At 47.3% G+C, this 17,398-nt stretch overlaps 1 protein-coding gene across 2 annotated transcripts in view; it reads right to left on the bottom strand.

Moving 5' to 3' along the window:
* LZTR1 (leucine zipper like post translational regulator 1) overlaps positions 1 to 16,078 on the bottom strand; it is a 39,606-nt gene extending 23,528 nt beyond the window's left edge. Inside the window, exons 1-10 of one of the 2 annotated variants that reach the window (XM_069875747.1) lie at positions 16,067 to 16,078; positions 15,710 to 15,889; positions 15,564 to 15,626; positions 12,613 to 12,669; positions 11,874 to 11,953; positions 11,392 to 11,500; positions 9,711 to 9,794; positions 8,150 to 8,207; positions 7,443 to 7,582; positions 6,286 to 6,487 (exon numbers count right to left, since the gene is read on the bottom strand). In XM_069875747.1, the coding sequence (XP_069731848.1) occupies positions 6,286 to 6,487; positions 7,443 to 7,582; positions 8,150 to 8,207; positions 9,711 to 9,794; positions 11,392 to 11,500; positions 11,874 to 11,953; positions 12,613 to 12,669; positions 15,564 to 15,626; positions 15,710 to 15,885 (969 nt within the window). In that variant the 5' untranslated portion in view covers positions 15,886 to 15,889; positions 16,067 to 16,078. Of the gene's footprint in view, positions 1 to 6,285; positions 6,488 to 7,442; positions 7,583 to 8,149; positions 8,208 to 9,710; positions 9,795 to 11,391; positions 11,501 to 11,873; positions 11,954 to 12,612; positions 12,670 to 15,563; positions 15,627 to 15,709; positions 15,911 to 16,066 lie in introns of those variants that run through there. The other variant, XM_069875746.1, reaches the window with a different exon arrangement.
* Between the last annotated feature and the right edge of the window lie 1,320 nt (positions 16,079 to 17,398).

The following is a 17,398-nucleotide window of genomic DNA, read 5'->3' as shown; positions in this document are numbered from 1 at the left end:
CATTGCCAAAGCCAACGAACATATTATACTGAAATCTAACAACAGATGACAAAAAAACAAGTGACCAACCGCTTGCTGCTTTGTGGCATCATAACGTGCATCAAAAATCAAGTTACCATAACAGCACTTTGGAGATCTTAATTGGACTGCCCGCATGAAACAGCCTACAAAACTTCTTCGAAGTAACACAGAAATGGAGCCTTTCTTTTAGGAAAACTTTCTTTTCAGAAAATACCAAATCCTGGTTTAGAAGTACTGAAGAATCTACCCCAAAGCTCTGATGAAATGTTCCAGTGAATCACTCTCCTCTTTACAACTGCAAGCTTTTATTTCCTTTTCTTTTCTTAGTCTAAATATTTCCAGTTTCACTTTAAGCCACTGGATCTGGCTTTCTCTTCCACCAACAGGTTACAAAGCCTCTGTTCCCTAGATAGGCCCAGTGAAGAACCAACTTCCTACACCTTCCCTAGAAGAGTCGACTCTCCACAGCGCTTCCCGACCTTCAGTCCTCTGCAGATTTCTTCTCTGAAAAACCTCCCTCATTTGTGAGCACCAGACAGTGAGATGTTACACTGGAAGATCTAGCTAATAAACATGGGACGGATGTATTTATGTTACTAAATGATACCACCCTGCGTCAGCTTCTGGAGCCAAGAGTATCAGCAGCACTTCCAGCCGTGTTACATCACGGAGAGCTGCTCTCAGCTCCCACAAGGACTAATGTTCTTAAGTCACTGTTTCCAGGGACACTGTAGGGGAAACTATTAAGCATAGGCCACACGCCCTGTCCTTAGAGATGCTGCTTTACATACACCCCAAAACACGTACTGTTTGTGCCCAAAGCCAAACCACCCTGACTGGACTGTTATTTTAATCATTAATTTGCTCTGGACATGTAGTAAGTATTAAGGGAAAGCTGTGATTTTCTGCTTTCTTTCAGAGTCATTGCCAGAAGTTCATAGCAATGCAACAAGAACCATCCCCTAAAGGGCCCATCATAGTAACCATTCCTCATTCAGAGTCATCTTTCAGACCTTTCAGTTATCTGACTTTTTTGAGTCCTGTCAATACAGGATTGCTCTGATGTCTTACTGTTGAGTGAGCCACAGAAAGTTAGTTCTTCTCCCTATTGTCCATATAAGCCTGTGTTTTGCTTTCTTTGGAGGAATTCTGTAAAAGGATGTTAATAAATGTCCCTCAGACAGGATACGAACGCAGGCCTGAAAACCAGAAATTGTGCTGTGCAACAGCTACTCTGATAACTAGGTTTTTATAAATACTAATATTTTCATAGAACATGAAATAGTTTGGGTCAGAAAGGACCTCAAAGCCTATCCAGTTCTAGCCCCCTGCCATGGGCAGGGACACCTCCCACTGGATCAGGGGCTCCAAGCCCCATCCAACCTGGCCTTGAACCCCTCCAGGGATGGGGCAGCCACCCCTGCTCTGGGCAACCTGGGCCAGGGCCTCCCCACCCTCACAGCAAAACATTTCTTACTAAGACCTCATTTCAATCTCCTCTCTTTCAGCTCAAAAACATTCTTCCCCCTGTCCTGTCCCTGCACTCCCTGATCAAGAGCCCCTCCTCAGCTTTCCTGTAGCCCCTTTCAGTCCTGGAAGCTGCTCTAAGGTCTCCCCAGCGCCTTCAGTTCTCCAGGCTGAACAACCCCAACTCTCTCAGCCTTTCTTCTGATGGGAGGTCCTCCAGCCCTCGGATCACCTCTGTGGACTCCTCTGGACTCACTCCAACAGCTCCATGTCCTTCCTGTGCCAAGGACTCCAGAACTGGACACAAGGCTCCAGGTGGGTCTCACCAGAGCAGAGCAGAGGGGCAGAATCCCCTCCCTCCCTGCTGGTCCCACTGCTCTGGACGCAGTCCAAGGACACGGTTGGTTTCTGGCTTGTGAGTGCATGTTGCCAGCTCAAGTGGAGCTCCTCATCCCCCAGCACTCCAGGTCCTTCTCCTGAGGGCTGCTCCCAATCCATTCTCCACCCAGCCTGGTTTTGTGCTTGAGGTTGCTCTGACCCAGGGCACATTTTCAAGGTGTCTCTCTCCAGCTTACTGAGCACAAACTTGGAAAGGTCACTGGTATGAAGGTCCTGAATTTTTAAAACATATTTTCCAGACAGGATTCAAGTCTGAACACTACATATTATTTATAAACACAAAAAGTATCTGTTTTCTCTTTGGACTGCAAAATGCTGAATTTTTTCTCTCCTAGCAGAATATGATACCCTGATAACTACACTCACCACATCTGAAGGCAGATCTTGTTAGGGGCCTCACTGCAGGAATTCAGGGTTTTGTTCACATAACAACATCTTTCTTTTGCCTGAAGATAACTCGATGGGTGTAAATGATCCCTGCACAGGGAGATCGTGGCAGACTCATCCACAGGAGGATGAGTAAGTCCTTTTCATCTTTCTTAGCTGCCCACAAATCACGTCACTGCAATCCATCTGAAATGTGCTTCCAAGTAAGCCAGAGAAGCTAAACAACACATTAATCCCTCTTTTTGCTTATTAGAAGAAAAATGAAGAGCTTTGAAAGTTAGAAATTTCTACTGCTTTTGGCTTTGAAAGGCCTACTCGTGAGTGAGATTCAGATGTTCCACAGGCCACGTTTTAGAGATTTCTCCTGGAACTTCAGGACAGACAAACTGGTACCTGCAGTCACTGTGGAGAGGAGAGCAACTCGCCTGGCGCTAGGAGCGATGCACAGGCAGCGTAACCATCCCACACACTGACTTTCATTAAGCACTGCAAGGAAAGAGGACGTTCTTCCCCTTCCTACGACACCTTGTCATAAACAGTGGCTGTTTCCAAACATCATTTTTGATTCTGCAGGACTGTGTCCACAAATATATGTGCACTCTCTCCAGACCTTGAGCTCCTCTGTCATTCCCTGCAGAACATTTGTCTGCTGTAGCACAAACCATGACTGCTGCGTGCATGCGTGTGTCCGTCTGTCTGCTGAGAATCGACTGTGCAACATGGGGTATTTTCCCTCTTACTGACTGCTGAGTTTTTGTGGTGTTCCAGCCTTCTTCAGAAAGCCAAGGATATTTTGATATCTGTTCAACAGGGAAACTCAGGGCCAATAAAGAAATCAGAAAATACATTTAAATTATTTTAAAATCCTCTGATAGCCCAGTATGAAGGAAGCCCAGCTCCTCAGGAAGCTTTGGCAGTGTTAAGCAGGCAGGCACAGACTCAGATGTGATTCTCCTCTAGCTTCCTTAGAAAAGTAGAACCCCCAGCTGTGAAGATGATCTAACAGTGAAGATGGAGAACAGCTTTGTGTGCTCTGTGAATACATATGTACATATATTAGAGCATCAAGAGGAAGATACAAGGAGCTATGGATTGCAATTGTGCAGTTCAGAAAGCGTATCTTGATTTTCATTTTGAAGACATCCTAAAGCCATAAAATAGGAGTTCCTGGTGTATTTCTTTAGTATTGACATGCTCCACTTTAGTTCTCCCTCTTCTACGTATATATTACTTATTTATTCACTTTCCCACCCTCCTTGTCACAGCAAGGCACTGTCAGCAGTTTCGAGAGGCCTGGGCAGAGAGCAGGAACAGGGCCATCACCAGGCTTGCTCCAGTTTCTGCTCTACTCATTTATCTGAAGTGCAGAAAGCACCAGACTGTCTCATTGCCCCTACAGTGCCCAATACCCGATTGCTCCTTTTCCTCAACAACTGCTTCTACGACTGCCCTGGAACTCACCCTGCATGGCTGTTATTAACACTCAAACTGTGCCACCTTCTCTGGGTAAAAGCTTCGAGACCCTGCAGCCTCACGTACTTGTCCCCTTCCACACTGCCCACAACATGGTAGCAGGAACAAATGCTGTTTCCACTGGACAGTCTATTTCTATTACTGGCACGTGTAGGTCCGAAAAGTCCAATTCACCACCTGGACCACTCCAAAAAGCTTCTCAGGGCTGGCTTAGTCTTAGTTCAGAGCATGTAAAAGGCTGGAACAGCAGCAGTCGCTCTGCTTCAGCACGAGTGTAAGAAACCCCTTGCAAAGCACTGTGAAAACCACTACTGCATTAACAGCTAAATCAGCACCGACTCTTCTTATTCAGGACTCTGGAGGCTTTACCCAGAATGTCCAAAAGAAGAGAGGATTAAGGAAATGCATTACCTGATAAGTACGAAAGTTCACCTCCCTACCGCACCGCTGAGCAAAGCTGTATTGCAGCATTTCTAGGATCAGAGAACACAGAGAAATACAAGAAGAACACATGCTATGCAATCCATCTGTTAGAAAAACTCCAACTCTATCCAAAGCCAAGAAGGATTATCCTGCTGCAGGGTAACAGGGGCCACCACCACTTCACACATAAGCAGAATTCTTCAAGTGCTGGGATAGCTCTGCTACTTTGTTCCAACTTAATGTGTAAACTTTGTTCACAGGTAGGGGTAATAAAAGGAAATTTCAATTTCAGAGTGTTCTGGGAATAGCGTGGTATTAGAGACTCACTGCCATTGCCAAAAGTCTTTGCCAAAAGCTCACAAAAACTTCCAGGAAACGATTCTGAAACTATCCAGTTGTCACTCCAGAACACACAAAATCATTTACAACTTAATTAAAACACCAAAAGTCTCTCAGGCCTTGCAGGTAACCAGCCCTCTAAGAAAACTGACTATCACGTGTTCCAACAGCGCTTCAGTCTCATTTCCTGTTTCTATGAAATTTGTCTCCAGATGCCGCAGCTGTGGAAGAATCTTCACAAGAGGCACGACCAACTGACACCTGCCTGGGTTACAGAGACCCTGAGAAGAGCTCCGAAACACAAAGTGATGCTCGGCAGGGGCTCGGTCAGGTAACAACGCTGTTTCACAGCACTCCAGGTGCACTTCTGCTCCTGGAAGCAACAAGCGATCGTGTCACGGAGAACCAGGGACTGAGGAAGCCTCGAGTGTCAAATGATACCGCTGGTCAGAATAGAAAGGGATCAGCATTCCTGAAAGCAGCCCTACCTTTAAAAAGCTGGGGATGCTGTTCTATTAATTTCATATGAAAACAAATCAGTTGTGTAAAGCATGAAAGAGGTTTCTCTGTCGCAAAATACCTTGGCCAAACAGTTTTTCAAAGTGAGATCCACGCACACAGTTGGTTTAAGAGCGGTGTGTAAATGGTATTTTTCCTCTCCACCAAATGCTGTCATAAGCTTTTGCACACAAACTAAAATACAGCGCAACAGCCAGGGATGTGAGCACTCCTTCACATCAATTCTGGCAGAATTAGTAAATCTGCATTTGATCCGAGTTCATGTAATATTCATGTCTTTAAGGTAAAACCTTAATCTCTGCAGTTCTTACAGCAAACAAACATCAAGTATCCCTTCGTGCACTCTAACATTTTAACATGGCTTAAGGGAAAATCTATTAAAACGAACAAATGCTGCCACTGCGTCCATTCTAAATCCAGGAAATACACATATTAGTGCAGGCTTCAGGAAACCTGCATTCTAGAAATGAAACGATCAGAGGCCACTGAAACCCCGTTTACCGAAATGTGAGCTGAAAAGTGTACTGGAACCATGAAAACCCTCAGCACTTCAACATAAAACACCAGGTTAGCCCAGAGATAGGATCTAGGAGTGACCCAGTGAGTAGCCCAAAAGAAACATATCGATATGTTCATCAACTTCTTTTTACTGGGGGGCTGCTGCCTTTTTATGTTCATGTAAGAACCTACATTTTTTTAGTTTATATATCTTATGAATGCAAATATGTTCAAAAAAGCCACTTCTGAGCCTCCCTATGATCTCTAGTGTTGTTTTACAGCCACACCTTTATAAGAAAACACTTTATAAGTCAAAACACTTGACCAAAAAGGGAAATGCTATTCTCTATAGTTGCAGAAGTTATAGGATTTTACACACACAGGCACAGTTTACCACGAAACCACCAAAACCTCGTCTACGCTTCTTCGAGAGCATCACGCAGCCAACCACACAAACACTGGCCCTCACGGTGAATTCAGTCCTAACCTTTGCCAGATAACGACTGACTCAAAACTTGAACTACAAGCATTTGATGGTATTTCTTCGAGCAGTACTAAGAGAAGTTTTAAATGTGTCAACACCAGCTAATTTTTAAAGACTGCTGCTGCCCACAACAGTTCAACTGTTTGAACCAGTGGTGGGAAAGAGCTGCTCCTGAAAGTCCATGTCCTTGTTAAAAACATGTCCATGGCCTGACAGCAAAAATGGGTCAAAAAATACAGAGCATGAAAGGGAAAACCAAGAGCTGAATGTTTTACCTCACTATCTGGGCTGGGCTGGATGACTTCCCAAGTCTGAGAGTCCACGTCGTAGCAGTGAAGTTCATTGGGCAGCGTGTTATCTGCGGCACCACCAAACACGTAGAGATGCCGGTCGAACGCAACCATTGTGTGGCCGTATCTTCGCTGGGGAGGAGGAGGGGAGCCGCGAAGCAAATGCTCGGTAGGAATTCGAGTCCAACTGAGATATTAAAGATGAAACAGTATATTTTTTACAATTCTTCTCTGCAAAGTAAGCTTTCTAACTCTCAGATCTTAAGAATAAAGAAGAGAAGCTCTGTTACAGTAGTTACTGAACCTGTGTGAGCACAGACGATGGCTAATCCTGCGTATTTTTCACAGACCTACATCAGCTCTGTGTCACTAAACTTCTTACTGAAAACACGATAAAGGAAACGCGGTTCCATAGCCCAGATGTATTTATGTCAACCCAAGAAGCATAAAGACCACCACTGGGGAAGGAATCAATGATCCGCTATCACACATTTTAAAAGCTACCCTTTCTAAGGGCACCATTCTGATACCGTATCCCATTTTGACAAGGCATCGCACACTCCCAGTGACAGCATGATTTCAGCCAAGGTTTGCAGGTGGTTAGCTGTGGCTTCAGTTGTGGCTCCACCTCAGCCAGTAACCACATCAACCAGGTTGTCAGAATAGACCAGTGCATCTGTATTCCCCCTTTTTGGCACCCCCCCATCAGTGGGGCCACATTTTCATAGTAATGGTCAAATCTGAGCAAGTCACACCAAACGTCTCAAACTTAATAGTCAAGATGTTAAAGCCAGGGATTTCACTACGAACTGGGATTTCACAGGACCTCTGTCTGGTTTTAACCAGGCATTTATATAACAACTTCTAGGAAGGTAATATTTGGCCTCTCATTCTGAATACGCTCATGTTCACGCTTACTGTTTACAGTCAATCTACTACCTCTCTGTTCGTCTGCTGAAAAAGATCTGATGCACAAGGCAAATGACAAAGTCTTATTAAATAACAGTCCATACTTCATCTTATCTACCCCTCCTCATCATGAGATGCAGTATTCTGCCTCAATACCCTTAAGTACCAGCATTTCTCAACTGAAGCGGTTGAGGATTATGTGGATTTTGTGCGATTTAACTGTCTACACTTACATCTTTTCCTTGAATTCAAACTGAAAGAGGTTATTGGTAATCTTTGCTCCGCTCTGGCCAGAGAAAACAAACATCTTGTCTTTGCAAACAGCCACAGGGAAATTACAGCATGAAGGAGGAATTTCACCGCTTTGTTCAATCTGAAAGGCAACAAAGTTCAAAATTAGAAATGTATTACTGCAGCGCACAGCTACGCACGTTCAGTGGCTGCAGGACCCCACAATGCATCGGCGCTCAGAGAGACCACCTGGCAGCAATTGGTGCAGACAGCCCAGCCCCTACAAATCCAGCTACAGGTAATCGACTAATGCTGCGCTTACACGCCTGCACAGACTGACTTTACCACGGATAAAAAGGACGGGAGGCCCCATTTCTAAACCCCCTAATATGGTAGCATCAAGACTCTGATCTTGAAGCCAGCCAGCAAAGCTCCCAGTCTGTGGCAGGGGTTAAGTGGGAAACGCAGAGCAAAGCCACCTGGGCAGCCTATAGGTGCAGTTCAGATTCACAAACAAGAATCACATTTTTGCATACACTCAGTTTTCCAAAAATACACAAACAAAATCAAATTTGAACTGGTTTTTTTTTTCATTTGTGTGACAGATTCAGAAGAGAAAGCAGTGCAGGCCAGCACTGGATATTTTTAATAATTGTGTATGAAAACCAAAGAAGGAAACTCTGTGCTGGTTGAAATCAAAGCTTCTTACCTCTTCCCAGCATGTGAGCTCTCTGTCCTGTAGGCCAACCGTCCACATATCATTTAACCTATGGTATAATGCAAAAAAGTCTTGGTTTGAAACAGTTTATTTTTGCTAAATTTTAGTTCATGGAGTCGAAAAGACAGAGATATTATTTTGTCAGAATTCCTTCTCCTGCACAGGAAGAATCTCCTACTTCAGCTAACAGAAAAATATTAGAATCTTTTTGTCTTATACCTAAATTTTAAACCACCACCTAAGCTTGCTCTGGCACCCTCCTGGTTACAAGCATTCTACAGTCAGCAGTGACACACAGCGACTCTGCCTGGAGCTTAAGGATTTGAGCTATTTAATCTTCAGGATTTTTACAGAAATACCCCTTATTGCCCTGCCTCCTTCTGCCCATCCCTGCTGCCACCAAGACTGACCACAGCAATCATTGATGTGGCTGAATCCTACCTCAAAACATGTAGAGCAGGACGAAGTGGGTGACCTGACACATCACTGACTGCTATGTATCTGACTACGCTTTTCCCAGTACAAGTTACTCACAGACAACCACAGATGTCTCCTTTGTTCAAATCTGCCTGGAGGCTCATGTTCCACATAAAGACATTTTTTAACAGGATTAGACATATTTAACATAAATTAGACAGCTCCCCTCACCCAATCCTTCCTTCCAGCTACACGAGGTCCCTGGGGAAGTCCCTAAGCTGGAACTGAGCAATTCCACAGTCGGGTACCTTTTTCCAATTCCTCCTTCAGAAATAAAGAGATGAACCCATCTGGTTTTCCAGTTAATGCTGGTCTCCCAGAGACTTTGAGGAGCTGATAACTTTCCCACTGATTCTCCTCATAAGAGGAGGCAGCCCTGCACGCCGAGGCAGCTCCTGGTTTGTGATAATCTCTACATGCTCTCACAATGCGGATACTGTGCAATAACATAAAATAGCTTTCGAGTTCATCAAGACAGAAAAAAATTAAGGGTTCAGAATGGATTCTTCCCTCGTAGACAGCAAGCGTGAAGAGCTGCCACCTGAGACAAGGCACCAGATTCTCCCTAACCCCTAAGTAACACTTATTCCAGTCTTAGCCCATCCCAAATCTCATCTCCCTTCAACCTAAATAATCTGGGTATTTCAGTGCAATTCCCACTACAACCATCACGCATTTTCAAAGGAAAAGCTGACACGTTGTTCTCAGTTCTGTCATACAACTTCACAGAAAATCCATGCTTTGTTCTCTAAGTCTTCAGTGACATCAGAAGGCTTCTTTCGAGAAACGCTCATTTGCCACATTTCAAAGATCACATAGCATCTTCACAATAAGATGGGTGTCCAATCATACATCCATGGCAACTCTGAGTCACCAGATTTTTAGGTTTTAAACACAGATCTATTTGAACATGAACTAGTGAACTGCAAAAATCAGAACGCTCAACCACAGGTTTTGCAAAGCTCCAGCGATGTGTTTAAATTGCCTGGTACACAAAAACATCTCCACAGAGGTGAAAAGTGAGGGACTGGGATTTTACAGTGGCACTCGAGTTGAGAGTGACCCCACCACATACCGTGCGTTGCCATCATATCCTGCGAAGATCCACAGCTTGTCACTGTACACTGTTGCGCCGTGAGCTGACCTTGCAACTGGCAACCTGTAATTGAGAGCAGTGAGAAAATCCATCTTAACTCGCCTGCAGAGGTGCTGCAGGGAGGATCTGCACGACAGATAGAATGTACAGGCAAGAAGAATAAAGTACCCTACACAAAACGGCTTCAGGCCAAGAAATTGCTTCTGTTACACACACTCAAAACACGACACAAGCCTCTGAAGGGTACATTTGAGAACTGTACCCTCCGCTTCCTTCATTAGAAAATACTACTGTATAAAAGAAAAAAACACAAACAATTAATTCCTTCCCAGGCCTCAGATACTGTGAAGTATTTTATGGAAAGCAGCTAAATAGTGGGGCAGTTAACAGCACTATTGTTACAACAAAGCAGTGATCCACTTGTGCTATAAAATCCCAGGCACATTTTCAGGTACTAGGAAGGTGGAACACACCAATGAGACCCAGGACAGAGCTCAAAATGCTTATTTGGGATCATTTAGCAGGGCATTCCTGAGACGCAGCACCCACAATGAAAGATCCTACAGTCCTGCACTTTCTCTTCCCTAATTGTTGCTGTTTTCCCTAAATCAGCCAAGAAGTGTTGAACAAAGCTGTGATGCCACAAGGCCAGCAGATGTGATGTGAGCTTGTTAGAGCTCATCCATGTGGTCTGCACACTTGTAACCATGGGCAAAGACAAGGACACTGAGTTAGTAAAATCTGAATGACAATGACTCTCTGAAACGTCCAGAGTTCCTACAATAACCAGAAACAAAAATTACTCATGTGGTACATGTCGTAAAACACACGTTCATCACAAGTTAGCAAGAGTAACTCAAGAGCAGCTCATGTGTTCCTCATCCCTTTCTACAAATCACAGTAACAAATGTTCCCTTCCCTCCTCCGCTAAAAACTGCATTTCAGAAACTCCAAATACGCAGCGACCTGCCCGTCAAGACACGAAAAGTCCCACACACAGGGGTGGGAAACATGAACAGTTGGGTCAAATCACAGATAACACCCTGCAAGGGGACCAAAGTCCGCTTTAAGAAGAAATGCATCACCGGGTTTGATTTTGCCTTGGAAAGCTGAATGCCAGCAACTTGTGTTCGACAGAGCCAAGCATCTATCGTCCACCGCTTCTGAACTGATTTGTTTGACCCCACATCACCACTTAGGGCAATTCAAGAAAGTCTGTGCATTTCAGAGCACTCCAAGAAAGTCAAATTTTAACCAGAAAAGAATACATGGATTTAACAACAAATAAGCTTTGAATTGGTTTCTGATAAAACTAAACAAACTATGAGGGATCAACAAATTTCACGCTATCCTTGAAAAATAAACAATTCAAATGAAAAGATTTCCTTTGCTGCCATCCCTTCCGTCACAGAAATGAAATGTGAAGAATGGATTCTGGTCGGATTTCCAATACAGCACGCTCTCAAATGGAGGCATTGCAAAATAAACCTCTTTCAGAACAAAAGATAGTTTTTAGAAAACTTTAATCAGGAAAGTAGAGCAGAAATCGTCCTGCAGCCTTAATATGAGTATTGTAACTAAACCTAACTGTGCCACTTGAAGTGTTTGCTGTTACACTCAAGTTGCCTTGAAGAGTAGGGTAACAACGCCAGATCCTTACCTTCCTTCAGTCTTCCACTCCGTCCACTGTCCAGTTGCAAACTTATATTCAAAGAGATCATTTTTATTCTTCAGGTTGGAATTGGAATAAATGTCTCCAGTGTAGCCACCTGGGCAACAACAGTTCCGTTAGACTCAAACACAACAGAGCATTCACACTTCCAGTCATTATATTAGACGAAAACTTGACTTTAGATCACACCAAGCGACGCTGTTTGACAAACGGACTGCTACAGGGAGACTTCTCCACTCCTATCCTTGAAGAAACACTAGAGTAATGAGTTTCAAGCCTTCTTTACTTTAGACAAAACAGCAAAAGTATTTCCAAGCTCAAGCTGAAATCATAGTCAGACGTGAGAAACACTGGGTTTGCTATTGAATGAGATGTTTTGGCACTTCCTAAAATCCTCTCCATCTCTTTTCTGAACAGTACCAGCACATTTATTGCTCCAACCACACACAACTCATCTGCCGCTGCCTTACCAAACACAAACATGCTGCTCCCGTAGACCACAGCCGAGTGGTGATACCGTGGTGCTGGCGGGGTCCCCGTCGTAAAAGCCCTGCACAACATTTAGAACAGCAGCAATCAAGCAAACTTGTCAGGATCCAGGCCCTCACAGCCATTGGGCAGATTTGAAAAAGAAACAATTGTTAATCGTTATTCTACCGTTCCCAAGCGGCTTCACCAGTTTCGGTTTTTTAATTATACTAAGACTTTAGGACAAACTTAGTGCTGTAAGCGTGAACAGCACATCAACGCGACGCTGCCGAGACCTGTGTGGCAGAGATGTGACGTGCGGCAGGGGTAACGCAGGCCGCGCAGTGCAGAGCGAAGGAGCAAAGCAACGACATGCGAGAGCCCCCTTGGCACCTTTCCCACCCCAGTCCCTTTGCCCACACATCCTCCCAGCACCCCTCACAGGGCGTACGAACGGCGGCACCCACGACGCTCTGCCCATCGCTCAGCATCCCCTCGCTTAGCAGGAGCTGTGCAGGGACACTCGGGAGCCTCCTTCGCAGCTCAGCTACACGCCAGGCTTGCAGAGGTCAGCTGCGACAGAGCCCGGGTCAGGGCTGGTGCCTCCCCTTGGAGGCTCTGGTGGAGCCCCCAGCGTTTGCACCCAGGCCCCAAGGCGCTGAGGAAAGATGAAATATCTCCCACCCGTGCCAGCAGCCCTCAGGCAACAGAGAAGAGCCAGGAGTGCACAGCGCAGCCCACCTGCACCACGAGCAGTCCTTCACGTCGAAGCGCAGCAGGTCGTTCAGCATCGTCTTCCTGCGGGGAGGAATGGGAGAGGGGGCTGAGCCAAGCTGAGGAGCCGGCGAGGGCGTCGCAGATGGGAGATGTGAGAGAAGCGAGGAATCACCTTACCCTGGTGCTCCATCAGCGGGGTCACCAGTACGTCCCACCCCATTCTCCAGGGGATGCTCTTAATTTCCTAACCTGTACGACGCCAGGAGGATGGGGAGCCTATGGAAGCACCATCTTGACCCCTTCTTCCATCTTTTGTCTTTTCTCCTTCCTGTCACTATTTCTGCAGTTGTTCAGTTTTCAAAGAAAATATTAATTCAGCTGCCTTTCTGCCTTGGAGATCTTTTAGGTCCTGCTCCCTTTCATTGTCTTTTTTTATTGTCCCTTTTATTCTGCCTGTCTTCATAAGAAGCCTTGAAGCAGGTACCTTGCATTTTGCTAGTAATTGCTTCCTCTTCTACCCTCTCCACGCCCCTGGCCACCTTAAGCTGTTCTTCCACAACTCCTGCCACAACCCACCAATGGCTACAACCTAAGTGCATGTTCTGTCAGGATTTATTGCCTATTCCTATGGGAATGAATCTCATCTCCATAAGGAAACTGTTGCGACACAAGGACCCTGGAGGGTTGCTACAAGGAATCTGGAATAGAAACATTGAATCACAGAATCATGGAATGTTTCGGGTCAGCAGGGCCCTCAAAGCCCATCCAGTCCCACCTCCTACCATGAGCAGGGACACCTCCCACTGGACCAGGGGCTCCAAGCCCCATCCAACCTGGCCTTGAACCCCTCCAGGGATGGGACAGCAATGACTTAGGGACACAAATAACGAAATAATGGACAAAAAACACTGATTATGGTCCATTACGATGCAGTGACACACTGAGCACCGATACCTGGATCTCCCATCATGCATTTCACGCATCAATAGCTGGTGGCTATTCCGACTCGTGTATTCCAGAATAAAGTAACTTGCGGATAGCTTTTCCATGCCCTGCAATCTATGAGTCAACCACTTTATCCTATAAATATGACAGCCTAAGTGAGCTTTCCTGGAGCTGTCCCTGCTTGGCTGAACAGTGATGACCTCCCCTTGCACTGCGATGCCTCTCAAGGTGCTCCTCAAGGTAGAGAGCCCACACGCCAACGGCAGGTAACTTCTGCAAGCGGCCAACATCACACATTAGGAAGAAATTCTCCACTGCAAGGGTGAGGAGGCCCTGGCCCAGGTAAGTGGTGGCTGCCCCATCCTTCAAGGTGTTCAAGGCCAGGTTGGATGGGGCTTGGAGCCCCTGATCCAGCGGGAGGTGTCCCTGCCCATGGCAGGGGTGGGACTGGGTGGGCTTTGGGGTCCCTTCCAGCCTAAAGCTTTTAATGTGGTAAGTCTGAATGCATGCTGAATTGATGCTAACAAAGCTTTACCATCTGTGTAGCCACATAATGTTAATTATTACATGCTTTGTATAGACAACTCTATCAGACATAAACCATTGACCAAGTCTGAGACTAAGCTCCGACCTGGCTGGGCATCAGCTCCATGAGGAGATCAGAGAGTGAGAGGGCTCCCTCTGACCCCAACATCCTAACAGGAGAGTCTCCCTGATCTCTCTGTGCACTCAGTTCTAACTCAGTGTTCCCTCGTACGCCTCTTACAAGTAGTAATTAATAGCATGAACCTTGCCATCAACCTCTATTAAATCACGCTTTTTACAGTGTCATATTAAAACTACTTTTGCTGATACTGTGAGCAGCAATTCCTTCAGTGACTGAAATCCACTGCTTGTGGCAGAAGGGCAGCCCCGCTCCCCTCTGTCCCAGCGCCCCCCCTGGGACAGCCCTGAACCCCCTACCACGAGAAGTAATTACTATAAAAAAAAAGTGGAATAATTGATTAAGTTTCATTCAAGTAACTACATGTTTTGAAAATCAGATAAAACATCCCTCTGCCAGCCTGGATTTTTACAGCGTGGTTTTTTTTCAATGTTTTTCCTGATGCTGAGCAGGGCAATGCCTGTGTTCAGTGCGATCTGTGCTGAACAGAGGGGTCTGTGTCTGATCCCCTCTGTGTGCAGCTTCTCTCCATCTCAAATGCAAGATCCAAAGGCCCGATTAGCAGTCATCTGGCTGTTGTCAAGTTCATAATGACATTAAAATGAGTCCTTGGAAAGTAGAATCACAGAATCACCAGGTTGGAAGAGACCCACTGGATCACCAAGTCCAACCATTCCCATCAATCACTAAACCATGTCACTCAGTACCTCATCCACTCGTCCCCTAAACCCCTCCAGGGAAGGGGACTCAACCCCCTCCCTGGGCAGCCTCTGCCAGTGCCCAGTGACCCTTTCTGTGAAAATTTCTTTCCTAATGTCCAGCCTGACCCTCCCCTGGTGGAGCTTGAGGCCATTCCCTCTCGTCCTGTCCCCTGTCCCTTGGGAGAAGAGCCCAGCTCCCTCCTCTCCACAACCTCCTTTCAGGGAGTTGGAGAGAGCATGGACTCATTAGGTTGGAAAAGATCTTCGAGATCACTGAGTCCAACTGTACCTGTCTACCGCTAACCAGATCCTTGAGCACCTCATCCACCCATTTTTAAACCCCCCCAGGGACGGGGACTCCACCACCCCCCTGGGCAGCCTCTGCCGGTGCCCGAGAACCGTTTTGGGGAAGAAATTTTTCCTGATGTCCGATCTGAGCCTCCCCTGGCGCAGCCTGAGGCCGGTCCCTCTCGTCCTGTCCCTCGGCAGAATTGCCACAACCTCCTTTCGCGCAGCTGCAGGGCGCGATGGGGTCTCTCTCCCCTCAAGCTCCTCTTCTCCGGAGCGGCCGCCCCCCGACCTCCAGCCCCGGGACCCCCGGCGGGGAACCGGCTCCCGAGCGCGTCCCGGGAGCCGACGCGCCGCACGTTCGGGGCGCTCCTCACCCGTTGTCGCCGCCGAAGACGTAGATGGCGTCCCGGTAGGCCACCACGGTGTGTTTGCTGCGCCTGCGGGCGGAGAGCGCGGTCAGACAGCGCGGCGAGGGGCGCCCGCGGCCCGGTGTCCCCCCCCGCCCCGCGCCGCCGCTCACCGAGCGCCCACGAACTCGTCGCAGGGCGGGAGGCGGCGCCACCGGTGCACCGTCTCGAAGGGCTCGAAGTTGAGTGTGAGGTACTCGACGCTGTCCGAGCAGCTGTGGTCGAAATCCACGCTCGGCGCCACCTTCGAGCGCCCCGCTCCGCCCGCGGGGGCCCCGCCGGCCGCCATGGCCGGAGCTCCCGGCGTGCCCCGCGGTTCCCAGCCGGCACTTTCTCCTGCGCGCCCCGAACTACAACTCCCAGCGTGCCCCGCGGCTCCCGGCGTGCATCGCGTGGGTTACAATCGCTAACCCCCCGCCCCGCGTGGGGGAGCGTGCGGACTACACCCCCCAGAATGCACCGCCGGGACTACAGCTCCCGGCGTGCACCGCGCGGATTGCACCGCCCCCCCTCCCACTTAGCGCACCGGCTACAGCCCCCAGAATGCACAGCGCTCGGCGGGACTACGTCTCCCAGCGTGCACCGCGCCGGACCACAGGTCCCGGCCGGCTGTTCCTAGTGCCCCCGAACTACAGCTCCCAGCGTGCACCGCGGCTCCCGGCGTGCACCGCGCGGCGAGTCACCTGACATTCTCATATATACTTATATAATAATACTTTTATATTAGATATACTCATATACTTATATATACTTATATATACTTATATATACTTATATATTAGAATAGCAGAATAGAAGCTGCTCACACTTAAAGAATACATGGGATGACAGCTGTTTAGCTAAAGCAGCATATTTCTATAAGCCTGTATGTAGGAAGGGGGTCTGTTGCTAGAGGATTTCTGATAAGCAGGACAAGTCATCTGGGCCTGCGATAAGAGCGGAAAGCACTGATAAGGATGGGAAGGACCTGGAGAACACGCGCACAGATTGAAGTTAAAGGAAGTTCTACAATCAACTTCATCCCTGAGAAGACCCTGCACAGGCACAAACAGGGAAAAGACTTTTCTCAAACTCATTATACTAAGAAGCAGTGAAAGGTTATGAATATGTCTAGGCGTTGTTTGGAATATGTAACAGTTTACTGTATGAAGCCAAGACAAGCTGCCACGATGGGCACGCACGTTATTTTGGAGAAATAATTCTCCCGTGTGCCTCAGCGCTGAATAAACATACCTACTTTATAACTTTATAAGTTATAGAGTCTTGATTCCGCGTGTCACCTGTAAGGGTCCAAGGGCAGGTTGGATGGGGCTTGGAGCCCCTGATCCAGTGGGAGGTGACCCTGCTCATGGCAGGGGGTGGAGTTCCTCATTGGACTCTTCCAACCCAAAACTATTCCATGATTCTGTGATTCCTGCTTAGAAATGAATCGTGGAGCACTGAACATTGTGTTAGGAGGAAGGAGGACAGTGAGAAAGCAGGAGGACAGAGGCCCTTCGTCCCAGGTCCCCCACGCTGTCGCTCTCAGCCACGTTTAGAGAAAACCCAAGCCACGGAATTTCTTGCCAAAAACCATCCCACATGCCAGAAGTTTGCTCGCAACAGAGCACTCCATGCACCTGCGCTGTTCCTGTGCCCACTGTGTGGGACAGGGCCACCCCCAGGGCTGCCCCACACTCCAGCTCCCATGCAGCGGTGCTGTGTCCGGCCAGCTCAGGCTGAGCCGATGCTGCGGGGAGAGTGCAGAATCACAGAATCATAGAATAGTTAAGATTGGAAGGGACTTTAAAGGTCATCTAGTT

The sequence above is a fragment of the Phaenicophaeus curvirostris genome, chromosome 24, assembly GCF_032191515.1.
Source record: "Phaenicophaeus curvirostris isolate KB17595 chromosome 24, BPBGC_Pcur_1.0, whole genome shotgun sequence".
Lineage (NCBI taxonomy): Eukaryota > Metazoa > Chordata > Aves > Cuculiformes > Cuculidae > Phaenicophaeus > Phaenicophaeus curvirostris.
Note: the sequence above shows the minus strand (reverse complement) of the source record. Positions and strands in the feature narration are given on the sequence as shown.